This window comes from Balaenoptera musculus, chromosome 10 (genome assembly GCF_009873245.2).
Source record: "Balaenoptera musculus isolate JJ_BM4_2016_0621 chromosome 10, mBalMus1.pri.v3, whole genome shotgun sequence".
NCBI lineage: Eukaryota > Metazoa > Chordata > Mammalia > Artiodactyla > Balaenopteridae > Balaenoptera > Balaenoptera musculus.
In genome coordinates this window covers 15,327,143-15,341,487 of record NC_045794.1, presented here as the reverse complement: position 1 = coordinate 15,341,487, position 14,345 = coordinate 15,327,143, and the positions used below count along the sequence as shown (strand labels likewise).

Below are 14,345 nucleotides of genomic sequence, written 5' to 3'. Positions count from 1 at the left end.
GAGGTTAGAAATCCATGGTCACATTCTGATGAGGGTACTCTTCCTGGTTTGTACGCAGCTGTTTTCTTGCTGTATCCTCCTCACATGGCAGAGCCAGATTATTTCTCTTGTGTCTCTCCTTATGAGGGCATTAATCCCATTCTTGGGGGCTCCAACCTCATGACCCAATTAATTCCCCAAGGTCCCACCTCAAAATAGCCTCACGGTGGGGATAGGGACTTCAACATCTGAATGAGGGGGCAAAAACATTCATTCCATAGTACTCATACAGTCTATCACACATGGGCAATAAGCTTCTGTTTATTGGTTTGTGTGTGTGTGTGTGTGTGTGTTAGTTTCTCTTTAAAACAAAGTGAATCAGCTATACATATACATATATCCCCATATCTCTTCCTCTTGCGTCTCCCTCCCTCCCACCCTCCATATCCCAGCTGTCTAGGTGGTCATAAAGCACCGAGCTGATCTCCTTGTGCTATGCGGCTGCTTCCCACTAGCTATCTATTTTACATTTGGTAGTGTATATATGTCCATGCCACTCTCTCACTTCGTCCCAGCTTACCCTTCCCCCTCGCCGTGTCTGCAAGTCCATTCTCTAGTAGGTCTGCATCTTTATTCCTGTCCTGCCACTAAGTTCTTCATGACCACCTTTTTTTTTTTAGATTCCATATATATGTGTTAGCATATGGTATTTGTTTTTCTTTTTCTGACTTACTTCACTATTTATGACAGACTCTTAAGTCCATCCACTTCACTACAAATAAATCAGTTTCGTTTCTTTTTATGGCTGCATAATATTCCACTGTATGTATGTGCCACATCTTCTTTATCCATTCATCTGTCGATGGACACTTAGGTTGCTTCCATGTCCTGGCTATTGTAAATAGAGCTGCAGTGAACATTGTGGTACATGACTCTTTTTGAATTATGGTTTTCTCAGGGTATATGCCCAGTAGTGGGATTGCTGGGTCGTATGGTAGTTGTATTTTTAGCTTTTTAAGGAACCTCCATACTGTTTTCCATAGTGGCTGTATCAATTTACATTTCCACCCACAGTGCAAGAGGGTTCTCTTTTCTCCACACCCTCTCCAGCATTTACGGTTTGTAGATTTTTTGATGATGGCCATTCTGACTGGTGTGAGGTGATACCTCATTGTAGTTTTGATTTGCATTTCTCTAATGATTAGTGACGTTGAGCATTCTTTCATGTGTTTGTTGGCAATCTGTACATCTTCTTTGGAGAAATGTCTATTTAGGTCTTCTGCCCATGTTTGCATTGGGTTGTTTATTTTTTTGATATGAAGCTGAATGAGCTGCTTGTAAATTTTGGAGATTAATCCTTTGTCAGTTGCTTCAATGCAAATATTTTCTCCCATTCTGAGGGTTGTCTTTTTGTCTTGTATATGGTTTCCTCCACTGTGCAAAAGCTTTTAAGTTTCATTAGGTCCAATTTGTTTATTTTTGTTTTTATTTCCATTTCTCTAGGAGGTGGGTGAAAAAGGATCTTGCTGTGATTTATGTCATAGAGTGTTCTGCCTATGTTTTCCTCTAAGAGTTTTAGAGTGTCTGGCCTTACATTTAGGTCTTTAAATCATTTTGAGTTTATTTTTGTGTATGGTGTTAAGGAGGGTTCTAATTTCATTCTTTTACATGTAGCTGTCCAGTTATCCCAGCAGCACTTATTGAAGAGGCTGTCTTTTCTGCATTGTATATTCTTACCACCTTTATCAAAAATAAAGTGACCATATGTGCGTGGGTTTCTCTCTGGGCTTTCGATCCTGTTTCATTGACCTATATTTCTGTTTTTGTGCCAGTACCATACTGCAGCTTTGTAGTATAGTCTGAAGTCAGGGGGCCTGATTCCTCCAGCTCTGTTGTTCTTTACCAAGGTTGCTTTTGCTGTATGGGGTCTTTTGTGTTTCCATACAAATTGTGAAATTTTTTGTTCTAGTTCTGTGAAAAATGTCATTGGTAGTTTGATAGGGATTGCATTGAATCTGTAGATTGCTTTGGGTAGTATAGTCATTTTCACAATGTTGATTCTTCCAATCCAAGAACATGATATATCTCTCCATCTGTTTGTATCATTTTTAATTTCTTTTATCAGTGTTTTATAGTTTTCTGCATACAGATCTTTTGTCTCCTTAGGTAGGTTTATTCCTAGGTATTTTATTCTTTTTGTTGCAATGGTAAATGGGAGTGTTTCCTTAATTTCTATTTCAGATTTTTCATCATCAGTGTATAGGAATGCAAGAGATTTCTGTGCATTAATTTTGTATCCTGCTACTTTACCAAATTCATTGATTAGCTCTAGTAGTTTTCTGGAAGCATCTTTAGGATTCTCTATGTATAGTATCATGTCATCTGCAAACAGTGACAGTTTTACTTCTTCTTTTCCATTTGGATTCCTTCTATTTCTTTTTCTCCTCTGATTGCTGTGGCTAACACTTCCAAAACTATGTTGAATAATAGTGGTGAGAGTGGGCAACCTTGTCTTGCTCCTGATCTTAGTGGAAATGGTTTCAGTTTTTCACCATTGAGGACGATGTTGGCTGTGGGTTTGTCATATATGGCCTTTATTACGTTGAGGTAAGTTCCCTCTATGCCTGCTTTCTGGAGGGTTTTTATCATAAATGGCTGTTGAATTTTGTCGAAGGCTTTCTCTGCATCTATTGAGATGATCATATGGTTTTTCTCCTTCAATTTGTTAATATGGTGTATCACATCGATTGATTTGCGTATATTGAAGAATCCTTGCATTCCTGGGATAAATCCCACTCGATCATGGTGTATGGTCCTTTTAGTGTGTTGTTGGATTCTGTTTGCTGGTATTTTGTTGAGGATTTTCGCATCTATGTTCATCAGGGATATTGGCCTGTAGTTTTCTTTCTTTGTGACATCTTTGTCTGGTTTTGTTATCAGGGTGACGGTGGCCTCGTAGAATGAGTTGGGGAGTGTTCCTCCCTCTGCTATATTTTGGAAGACTTTGAGAAGGATAGGTGTTAGTTCTTCTCTAAATGTTTGATAGAATTCGTCTGTGAAGCCATCTGGTCCTTGGCTTTTGTTTGTTGGAAGATTTTTAGTCACAGTTACAGTTTCAATACTTGTGATCAGTCTGTTCATATTTTCTATTTCTTCCTGGTTCAGTCTCAGAAGGTTGTGCTTTTCTAAGAATTTGTCCATTTCTTCCAGGTTGTCCATTTTTTTGGCATAGAGTTGCTTGTAGTAATCTCTCATGATCCTTTGTATTTCTGCAGTGTCAGTTGTTACTTCTCCTTTTTCATGCCTAATTCTATTGATTTGAGTCTTCTCCCTTTTTTTCTTGAGTCCGGCTAATGGTTTATCATTTTGTTTATCTTCTCAAGGAAGCAACTTTTAGTTTTATTGATCTTTGCTATTATTTCCTTCATTTCTTTTTCATTTCCTTCTGACCTGGTCTTCATGATTTCTTTCCTTCTGCTAACTCTGTGGTTTTTTTGTTCTTCTTTCTCTAATTGCTTTAGGTGTAAGGTTAGGTTGTTTATTTGAGATGTTTCTTGTTTCTTGAGGTAGAATTGTATTGCCATAAACTTCCCTCTTAGAACTGCTTTTGCTGCATCCCATAGGTTTTAGGTCATCGTGTTTTCATTGTCATTTATTTCTAGGTGTTTTTTTTATTTCCTCTTTGATTTCTTCAACAATTTCTTGGTTATTAAGTAGTGTATTGTTTAGCCTCCATGTGTTTGTAGTTTTTATAGTTTTTTTCCCGTAATTGATATCTAGTCTCATAGCGTTGTGGTCGGAAAAGATACTTGATATCATTTCAACTTTCTTAAATTTACCAAGGCTTGATTTGTGACCCAAGATATGATCTATCCTGGAGAATGTTCCATGAGCACTTGAGAAGAAAGTGTATTCTGTTGTTTTTGGATGGAATGTCCTATAAATATCAAGTAAGTCCATCTTGTTTAATGTATCACTTAAAGCTTGTGTTTCCTTATTTATTTTCATTTTGGGTGATCTGTCCATTGGTAAAAGTGAGGTGTTAAAGTCCCCTACTATAATTGTGTTACTGTCGATTTGCCCTTTTATAGCTGTTAGTATTTTCCTTATATATTGAGGTGCTCCTATGTTGGGTGCATAGATATTTACAATTGTTATATCTTCTTGGATTCATCCCTTGATCATTATGGAGTGTCCTTCTTTGTCTCTTGTAACAGTCTTTATTTTAAAGTCTATTTTTTCTGATATGAGAATTGCTACTCCAGCTTTCTTTTGATTTCCTTTTGCATGGAATATCTTTTTCCAACCCCTCACTTTCAGTCTGTAGTGTCCCTAGGTCTGAAATGGGTCTCTTGTAGACAGCATATATACAGGTCTTGTTTTTGTATCCATTCAGCCAGTCTATGTCTTTTGGTTGGAGCATTTAATCCACTTACATTTAAGGTAATTACCAATATGAATGTTCCTATTACCATTTTCTTAACTGTTTTGAGTTTGTTATTGTAGGTCTTTTCCTTCTCCTGTGTTTCCTGCCTAGAGAAGTTCCATTAGCATTTGTTGTAAAGCTGGTTTGGTGGTGCTGAATTCTCTTAGCTTTTGCTTGTCTCTAAAGGTTTTAATTTGTCCGTGGAATCTGAATGAGATCCTTGCTGGGCAGAGTAATCTTTGTTGTAGGTTTTTTCCCTTTCATCACTTTAAATATGTCCTACCACTCCCTTCTGGCTTGCAGAGTTGCTGCTGAAAGATCAGCTGTTAACCTTATTGGGATTCCCTTGTATGTTTTTGTTTTTTTCCTTGCTGCCTTTAATATTTTTTCTTTGTAATTAATTTTTGATAGTTTGATTAATATGTGTCTTGGCATGTTTCTCCTTGGATTTATCCTGTATGGCACTCTCTGTGCTTCCTGGACTTGATTATCTCCTTTCCCATATTAGGGAAGTATTCAAATATAATCTCTTCAAATATTTTCTCAGTCCCTTTCTTTTTCTCTTCTTCTTCTTGGACCCCTATAATTTGAATGTTGGTGCCTTTAATGTTGTCTCAGAGGACTCTGAGATTGTCCTCAATTCTCTTCATTCTTTTTTCTTTATTCTGCTCTGCAGTAGTTATTTCCACTGTTTTATCTTCCAGATCACTTATCCCTTCTTCTGCCTCAGTTATTCTGCTATTGTTTCCTTCTAGAGAATTTTTAACTTCATTTCTTGTGTTGTTCATCATTGTTTATTTGCTCTTTAGTTCTCTAAGGCCTGGTTAAATGTTTCTTGTATTTTCTCCATTCTATTTCCAAGATTTTGGATCATCTTTACTATCATTATTCTGAATTCTTTTTCAGGTAGACTGCCTATTTCCTCTTCATTTGTTTGGTCTGGTGGGTTTTTACCTTGCTCCTTCATCTGCTGTGTATTTCCCTGTCTTCTCATTTTGCTTAACTTACTGTGTTTGGGATCTCCTTTTTGCAGGCTGCAGGTCCGCAGTTTCCATTGTTTTGGTGTCTGCCTGTGGTAAGGTTGGTTCAGAGTGTTGTATGCTTCCTAGTGGAGGGGACTGGTGCCTGTGTTCTGGTGGATGAGGCTGGATCTTGTCTTTCTGGTGGGCAGGACCATGTCCGGTGGTGTGTTTTGGGGTGTCTGTGAACTTATTATGATTTTAAGCAGCCTCTCTGCTAATGGGTGGGATTGTGTTTCTTTCTTGCTAGTAGTTTGGCATAGGGTGTCCAGCACTGTAGCTTGCTGGTCATTGGGTGCAGCTGAGTGTTGGATTTGAGATGGAGACCCCTGGGAGATTTTCGCCGCTTAATATTACGTGGAGCTGGGAGGTCTCTGGTGGACCAATGTCCTGACCTTGGCTCTCCCACCTCAGAAGCACAGGCCTGACACCCTGCCAGAGCACCAACCCTGTCCACCACACTGCTCAGAATAAAAGGGGAAAAAAAAGAAAGAAAGAAAAATAAAATAAAATAAGGTTATTACAATAAAAAATAAAAAATAATTATTAAAAAAAGTTAAAAAGTAATAAAAAAAGAAAGAAAGAAAGAAAAAAGAGAGCCACCAAACTGAAAAACAAATCCCCCAATGATAACAAGCGCTAAAAACTATACTAAAGAAAAAAAAAAAAGGACAGACAGAATCCTAGGACAAATGGTAAAAGCAAAGTTATACAGACAAAATCACACACAGAAGCATACACATACACACTCACAAAAAGAGAAAAAGGAAAAATATATATATATGTCATTGCTCCCAAAGTCCACCGCCTCAATTTGGGATGATTTGTTGTCTATTCAGGTATGCCACAGATGCAGGGTAAATCAAGTTGATTGTGCAGATTTAATCTGCTGCTCCTGAGGCTGCTGGGAGAGATTTCCCTTTCTCTTCTTTGTTTGCACAGCTTCTGAGGTTCAGCTTTGGATTTGGCCCCGCCTTTACGTGTAGGTCACCTGAGGGCATCTGTTCCCTTTTGGGAGGTCTGAGTTCTTCTGCCAGCGTTCAGTAGGTGTTCTGTATGGGTTGTTTCCACATATAGATGTATTTCTGATATATTTGTGGGGAGGAAGGTGATCTCTAGTCTTACTCTTCTGCCATCTTGAAACTCCTCCTTGACTCTGGATTTTAAAATGAGCAGTTAGTCAAAAGAAGGATCAGGAGCTGACTTGAGAGCAAACATTAGTGAGCTCTCATTCCAACAACTGTCTATAGAGCTCTTCTTTTAACAGGACCTGATATAGAAAAATGATGTTATTTAACTTCCTCATGTCTCAGTTTCTTTGTTAATAAAGTGCTGGAACACAACAGTCATATTGTATAATAGTGAAACGTTTCCATTCTGAAATCAGACTCCATTTGTTTGACTTCCTGCCCGAGCACTTAATGGCTATTTATGTGAAACCCATCGGAGCTTATGAAACATCTTTGTGGCTCAGTTTTCTCATCTGTAAGTGTGGATAGAAATAACCCTGACAGGGTTTTTGTGAGGATTAAATGAGATTATCTGCTTAAAGTTTATAGGATATTGCCCAGAAATTGTAGACACCTAATAAGTGTTATTATTGTCATTATTATTCCTTTCTCATTGGGTGCATTAAAATTTTAAGTGCTCTAAACCCCAAGCTTTTATTATTACTATTAAAAGTGTTGAAAATAAGAATTTTAGAGAACAGATATTATGTATTTTTCTCTAGGGATGGTGTTTGATTTTTTTTTGGTTGTATCTCTTTCTTTATATTTCAGCTTTTAGTCCAAGATGGAATGAAACATTCACATTTATTATTCAGGTGCCAGAATTGGCATTGATACGTTTTGTTGTTGAAAATCAAGGTTTAATAGCTGGAAATGAATTTCTTGGGCAATATACTCTACCAGTTCTATGCATGAACAAAGGTAATATTCCTAAAAGTAAGATGATTGTGCTAATGTTTATATATAATTTGAGTTTACCAAAGACACACTTTTGTATACCAAATAGCTCTGTCCACGACAGTCAGATGTAAAGGAAATTTTATGTATTGACACATATTTTCTCCCAGTGGAATTATAGAAATGTGTTCTGATACAAAAGGTGGGGTTGGGGAGTGGGATTTCTAGGAAGACAAATTAGACAAACTTGACTTGTATGAGAATTTCTCTACATGGACATAGCTCTCTTGTTTCAGTTAAGAGTAGGCATGACTACCATGATGGAATGAAGGATGGGAGCTGCACAGAAGGGAGAAGCAGTGAGTCTTCCTTCCCACCTGAGGAGATACTGGGAGCCCAAGACTCTCTTTTCTTGACTCTTTCCAGGGCTGCCTTGCAGTCACCTTTCAGGGGTGACTTACACTGTGCTCCCAATTCTATCCTTATTTTTACTTTTCTATCACCATCTGAGATGTACCTAGGAAACAGTCTTTCTGAAGCAGAAGAGTGGTGGCTAATTTTGGAGACGCTGCACTTTGAGGGAGGAGAAGTGTGAGCTGTGTGGTGTTTAGTTGGAAGTCGGGATAGAAACTTCAAATATTTTACTTTGGGGGAAAATTAATATATGGGATGGAATATAACTACATAGTCCTAGCTTTTATATGTGCTTACTATTTCTCAGGAGCACTACTGGGGCCACTGTTGATGAATTTATTTTTATTGTTCTAATCAAATGTGATTCTTTTTGCAGGTTACCGTCGTGTTCCTCTGTTTTCCAAAATGGGTGAGAGTCTTGAGCCTGCTTCCCTGTTTATTTATGTTTGGTATGTCAGATAGCAACTAATGGTGCCAGACACAGCATTAGCTGTACATCACAATAAAACAGCCAGAATGGGTGCCCATATCTTTCTCCTTTTTTTCTAACATAAAGCAAAATAATTATTTTGAGATATTGAGCCAGTTCACTTTTAAATATGCAAAATAGAACAGTGGAAACAAAATAAACTTCAGAGGGTCCCGACAGTGTGGCATTCTCGTCAGCCAATTTCTCCTGCCCCTCTGCTGCTGAGGCTGCTCTTTCAACTTGCTTGTATCATGTTTAATTAGTAGAATTTACAAGATGCTAAAATATGTCTGATTGTATAAGATAGGTTGGCAAGTATTTGGCAGTATAAAAGAAATATGAAGTCTAGGAGTGTTTTAATTTCTAGACACCCACTACTGCATATTGTAGTGGGAAGGAATTAGATTCCCAGGTGCTTGGTGCCCTTTTGAATCCTGGAGAGCAATTAGCCCCTGCATTCTCAGACTAGTTCTCAGATGCTGCGCACTGGATTGGGTACCCTGTAATTATACAGACATTCTTATGAGTACATATGATTTTGATTTGCATTCAAACTGCCTCCAGACTCCGTATCTATAAAAAAGATCTACTATGGGGACTTACATGCTTGGGTCTCTGAATGAATTTTCAGTGTTTCTGAATCTGCACTAAATGCACATTGAGGGTTGCCTCTTGGTCAGAGATGAGATTCCTGTGCTGTTTCATATACTGGGCTTCTCACCATCAGCAGGACTTTGCTTTACTAAATGTCATATGTAGAAGAATATGGTTCATTATTAACTGTTTTTCAAAAAACCAGGCATACTAATACTTGTTCTACCACATTGTTGCATGGTAGTGAGATGAAATCACCAGTACAATTTTTGACAAATTAGGGGGCCCTCATAGGTATTTGTTGAAATTAAATCTGAATTTATAACTAAAATAACAAAAACGATTCTTTGTTTGAGGTGTTTACTAATGCATTATCAGTTGATGGCTGAAAAAATATACAAAAAAATCACATCTACCATGTTTTACTATTATCATGGTTTAGCCTCAGAACTAAATATTTAAAATAAAAATGTCACTGGGAATTCAAATATCCAACCCATAAGGAGTCAGATGTCCCAGATTACTCAGTGCATAGCCGTTCAGATCCTCACCCACGGGCTCTCTGGATTTAAGATTAGGGCACAGTCTTCCCAGGAGGGACGCACAGCCAGTTCTCAGAGGCCCTGCTTCTATTTTGCCAGATTAGAGGAGGATCTTTACTTATTAATTTATTTATATTGCTTTTATTTTATGAAAAAGCTACTTTCAAATCTACATTAAAACTGAGCTGAACACAAACTCTTAGCGAAGGAGGCCTGGTGGTTCTGTTTACAAAAACGTGGCCAGTGTCCTCTGGCCTTAAAACTTCAGGAAGGGCCCTTCAAACAGCTTCGTGTTTGCATGTTTCAGTGCCAGAGGGTAGGAATAGACTCTGGTGTCCACTGTCAGATGTTCATCAGCTACCAGAGCATCACGTCTCTTCAGCAGGTCATTCTTTGGTAAGGAAATTACTTCTGCAAAATCCCCATCTCCTGGCTTTGGCTTAGGCCTTACGCGTTCAGCATCATCTCCATTGATAGTTACTGTCACGATGTGTGTGGTACAATTTGACAAACCTGGATCCATACGTACAGGTGGAGAACATTCAGCAACATCGCCCTTATGGCCAGTTTCTTCCTCAAGCTCCCAAAAAGCAGCTGCTTCTGGGCTTTTGTTGTCATCGATGAGACCCATGGGGAATTCAAGGCAGCAACCTCCCATTGGTGGTTGGAACTGCTTCACCAGAACGATACATTGGTTGTTTGCAGCACTGGGGTGACCACCACCCCATCAGCCGACTGTCCTTACATGGTGGTATGCTTCCCAGTTTCCCAAGTTCTCGTTAGGTCAGTAGGATCCCTATAAGTTGTTTTTTTAAGTGTGACCCATTTCAGAAGGATCTTATTTATAATATCTATTGTTCAACCTAATAGCAGGTGGGATGTTCAACCCATTAACCCAAGGATTTAACCTTTTCTAAACCCCTAAAGCCTTTTGAAGATCTGGAATTTCATGAGGTTTAAAGACTGTGATCACATGAGTTTTGCAAAGAGTTCATTAATTCTTGCAGCAGGAAAAACTTATTTCTCATTTATACCAATAAGATTTGAAATAAGGAAGGAAAAAGGATGTATTTCCTTTTCTCATTTTTCTTCAGGTACCACTCAAACTCAGCTCACTAACTGTGAAGACAAAATCTATCTTTTTTTAAATATTCCTAATTCACTTGTAGAAAAATAACAGTGTTGAGGAGCAGAAGAAAACATAAGAAACAGCTAAAATGAACCCCTGGGCTGTGGTAACAGAAGATCTTTTAACTTTTAAGCTCTTAGTTTAAATGTCATTTCCTCAGGGAAGCCATCCATGATCTCCTAGATTAGGTTACATTCCTTGGTTTATGTTTCCATACAACTGATTAAAGTGACAGCTAGGAAGTGACTTTGTGCTGTCAGGGAGGCCTTGGAGTTGCTAAGAGCTGGCCTGACACTCACAGTCAGGCCATGGTGTTCGTCTGCCAAACCTGAACAGTTTCACATCAGCACCTGACAAGGCCACTCTGTGACCACAATGGGTAAGGAGAAAAACAGAACCAGTCTGTAATCATGACAGAGCATCTGACAAAAGCATGAATATTGTCCAAACACAAAAGTGCCAAACAGTCCCCAGGAAACATGAATGACTGTCGGATTCTTCACCTACTTCCTTGAACCCTCTCCCAAATCATCTGACACAAGCCTGAATCCAACAGTAAGTCCTTTCCAACACTCTTTCACTGAGACACCCCATGGTTCTTCATTTGTGTGTCTCCCTCATTGCAATGAAGAATCGACCTACTGTGTGTGTTTCTGGTGGTCTTTGGCTGAAAGGCATTAACATAAACCTGGACTCTTCCTTTTGTTACTCTCATTACCTTGTAGTGATCAGTGACAGGAAAGTTTTGTTATGTTGTTAATTTTGACCTTTACTTTTTTTCTGCTTCTGGTTGTTTAGGGCCTCAAATAGGAAACATGCAGAGCAAAATCTAGACTTACCCCGACTTTTGTTTGGGGGACGGTGACCACGGGAGGCCACTGATGTTGATTGCTGAGACATAAAGTTGCCCTATTTTTGAAAAGAAGAGTGGAGAAACTCCCTGTAGCTGTAAAAAGGAGGTCTTTATTTTAATTTTGGGTAGGGGGGAGTGTATGGTGTTTTTGAGGGATGCAGACACATGCACCCTAGATAGTGCCTCCAGGGGTTCCACTCAAAACCTTTATGCAAATTTCGGGGTTATCTGGGAGCCACAATGGCAAAAAGCTCATGTTGTGGATTAGGATCCAGAAAATGGAATCGCTTACATTTAGTGAAGCCCTTATGGGCTTGAACAATGAACATTTTATTGGGAGAATATATGAACTGGATTCCATTTTTCAGGAGTTATTAAAAGTCCATATTTTTGGGTAGTGCATAAGCATTTGTTGAATTACATTTCTTTTAAAGTAATAACCCTCTGGAAATATTTGTACCAGCAAAGAAAACATTCTTATGATGCATTCCGGATTCTTAGGCCATGAAGTTTGAGCCCTCTGTAGTATTCAGAGTTAAGCTATTTTTACCAGCCACTAGAAATTTCCATTTAAAACATCAAAGGGGTAGATTAAAGTGGAATTTGAGCTTATGAGAGATTGGTCTTCTCCGTGTCTTGCATTCTTACACACCAGCTGAGCACGTGGTGGTGATGGTGGTAGTGGTGGGAGTTGGTGTTAAAGTCCTTAAAAACCTACACATTTTCAGGGACTAGTGCCCTCTTTCTACTTCCCATTTGTATACAATTTAACTTTCACACTTTCAGTCACTATTCCTATTCTTCTCCCAGGACACTCCCTTTTCTAACATGAGAGTTCCATCTCTGCAATGTTAGCAGTGCCTAACATGTGCCTGATATTAAACAGAAATTAGGGAATTCCCTGGAAGTCCAGTGATTAGGACTCCCCACTTTCACTGCTGAGGGCCCGACCGGGTCAAGGAACTAAGATCCAGCAAGCTGCATGGCACAGCCTAAATAAATAAATAAATAAACAAATAAATAAACAAATAGAAAATAACCTAAATCCTTGCAGCAATCCTACATTTTATTGTTAATGTAACAGGCTCAGAAACATTGAGTTGCCTAAGGTCTATAGTAAATGACAGAAACACGGTTATTGATCCAAGGCAATCTGGAAAAAAAAGTTGATTACGTTACACAATATACAAAAATTAGCTCAAATGGATATTAGACTTAAGTGTTGAATGATAGTGTTTGCCAGTTTATTTGCTGCTTTTTGTGGAGGGATAGACCTTTGGAGTTTCCTACTCCATCATTTTTGCTGATGTCATTTTCCACCAATATTATTAACATAACTCAATTAGTATAATACTTTTCTTACAATGAATGAACCAATATTGCTACATTATTATTAACTGAAGTCCATACTTTAGTCACATTTCCTTACTTTTTACCTAATGTCACTTTTCTGTTCCTGGGTCCCACCTACGATTCACATTACACTTACTAGTCATATTTCCCAAGGCTGCTATCGGTTGTGACAGTTTCTCACACATTCTTTGTTTGTGATGAACTTGATGGTTTTGAGAACTACTAGTCATGTATTTGGTAGAATGTCTGTCAGTTGGGTTTGAATAATGCTTTTCTCATGATTAGACCAAGGCTACAAGTTTTTGGAAGGAAGACCTCAGAGGTAAAGTGCCACTTTCATAAAATCTTATCAAAGGTACATTCTATCAACATGACTTTTCACTGTTGATATGGACCCTTATTACCTGATTGAAGTAGAGTTTGTCAAGTTTCTCCTCTGTAAAGTTCTGTTTTCCCTGCTTTTCATGCCATACTCTTTGGCAGGAAGTCAATATGTGCAGCCCACACTTAAAGAGTTGGTAGTTACGTTTTACCTTCTAGAGGGCAGAGTATCTATATAAATTGTTTGGAATTCTTCTACATGGTAGATTCAAACCTCCCACCCCCATTTATTTATTTAATCAGTCATTTATATCAGTATGGGTTTATGGATATCTATTTTATACTTTGAATTATAATCTAATACTCCTTGCCCAACTTGGTCCAGCCTTGATCAGTGAGAGCTCTTCCAGTTGGCACCTGTGTCCTAGGGAATATTTTTCACCCCCATCACTTCATTTGTTTTACTTGGAGGATCACTGCCAGCATATTCCTTACCTGAAGTTGCAGTTGACATATGTGAACAGTAAGAGTCTAGCGATAATTAATATTTTTGCCATCTGATCTTCAAAACACTTTCATATCTCACTTTTAAAACTTCCCAAGTCTTGAATAGTATTTTCTTCAGTTAAAGTCTTTTTTTCTGATGATATGAGGTTAGGCTTTGCTATTTTTTCCCCTCTTATTGTTTCCATATTCTTTTCAGATCGTTTGAGCTGTATTTCTGACATTTTATTCAGTTTCATCTTTTGGTCTCTTTACTCCCATAGCTCACATAGGATAACATTGTTTCCTGGACCTGAGTGCCTTTTTTACTTTTCCTTTCCCTTTGCTCTCTGGCCCAGGCATTTGTTTTTCTTTCTACTCTCAAAGTTTTGTCTTGAGAAAGATGAAGTCAGTGAATTCCATGTTTGTTCCACATCCCTTGTTCAAACAAACCTTGACCATCTTGATCCTCTTGAGTAGGTTAGTCCCACCTAAAAGATAATATTCCTTTCAGACCAACGTTTGCTCCATACCAAGTCTTGACCTGTAACCATCCTGTCTGATTTCCCTTCAGTAAGTCCTCTCTTTGTTTCATTTTCCCTTAGAATACCAGTTCCAGAGATTTTCCAAATATGTTTCCCTAGACCCCCTTGGCAATACTTCTGTTCCTCTGAAAGTTACATAATAATTCTTGGAGTCTTTTAAACCTGTTTTCCTGGGTTTCCCTCTCAAATATGACCAGATTTTCTTAATCACTTAATCACTCTGTCTCAGTTTTTAAGGGATGGTTTCCCAGTTGTTCTTACAAAATGCTGCTGCTTTATGAGGGATCTTTTAAAATTTTTCTAGTTTTAGT

The 14,345-nt window shown here is 38.3% G+C and overlaps 1 protein-coding gene and 1 pseudogene across 1 annotated transcript in view; one reads left to right on the top strand and one right to left on the bottom strand.

The window, feature by feature from the left end:
- The window catches only part of PLCZ1 (phospholipase C zeta 1), a 47,994-nt gene extending 39,787 nt beyond the window's left edge, over window positions 1-8,207 (top strand). Inside the window, exons 12-13 of the mRNA XM_036865917.1 lie at window positions 7,206-7,355; window positions 8,122-8,207. Coding sequence (XP_036721812.1) covers window positions 7,206-7,355; window positions 8,122-8,207 — 236 coding nt within the window. The remainder of the gene's footprint in view (window positions 1-7,205; window positions 7,356-8,121) is intronic.
- Window positions 8,208-9,606: 1,399 nt separating this feature from the next.
- Window positions 9,607-11,073, bottom strand: LOC118902036 (annotated as a pseudogene).
- Between the last annotated feature and the right edge of the window lie 3,272 nt (window positions 11,074-14,345).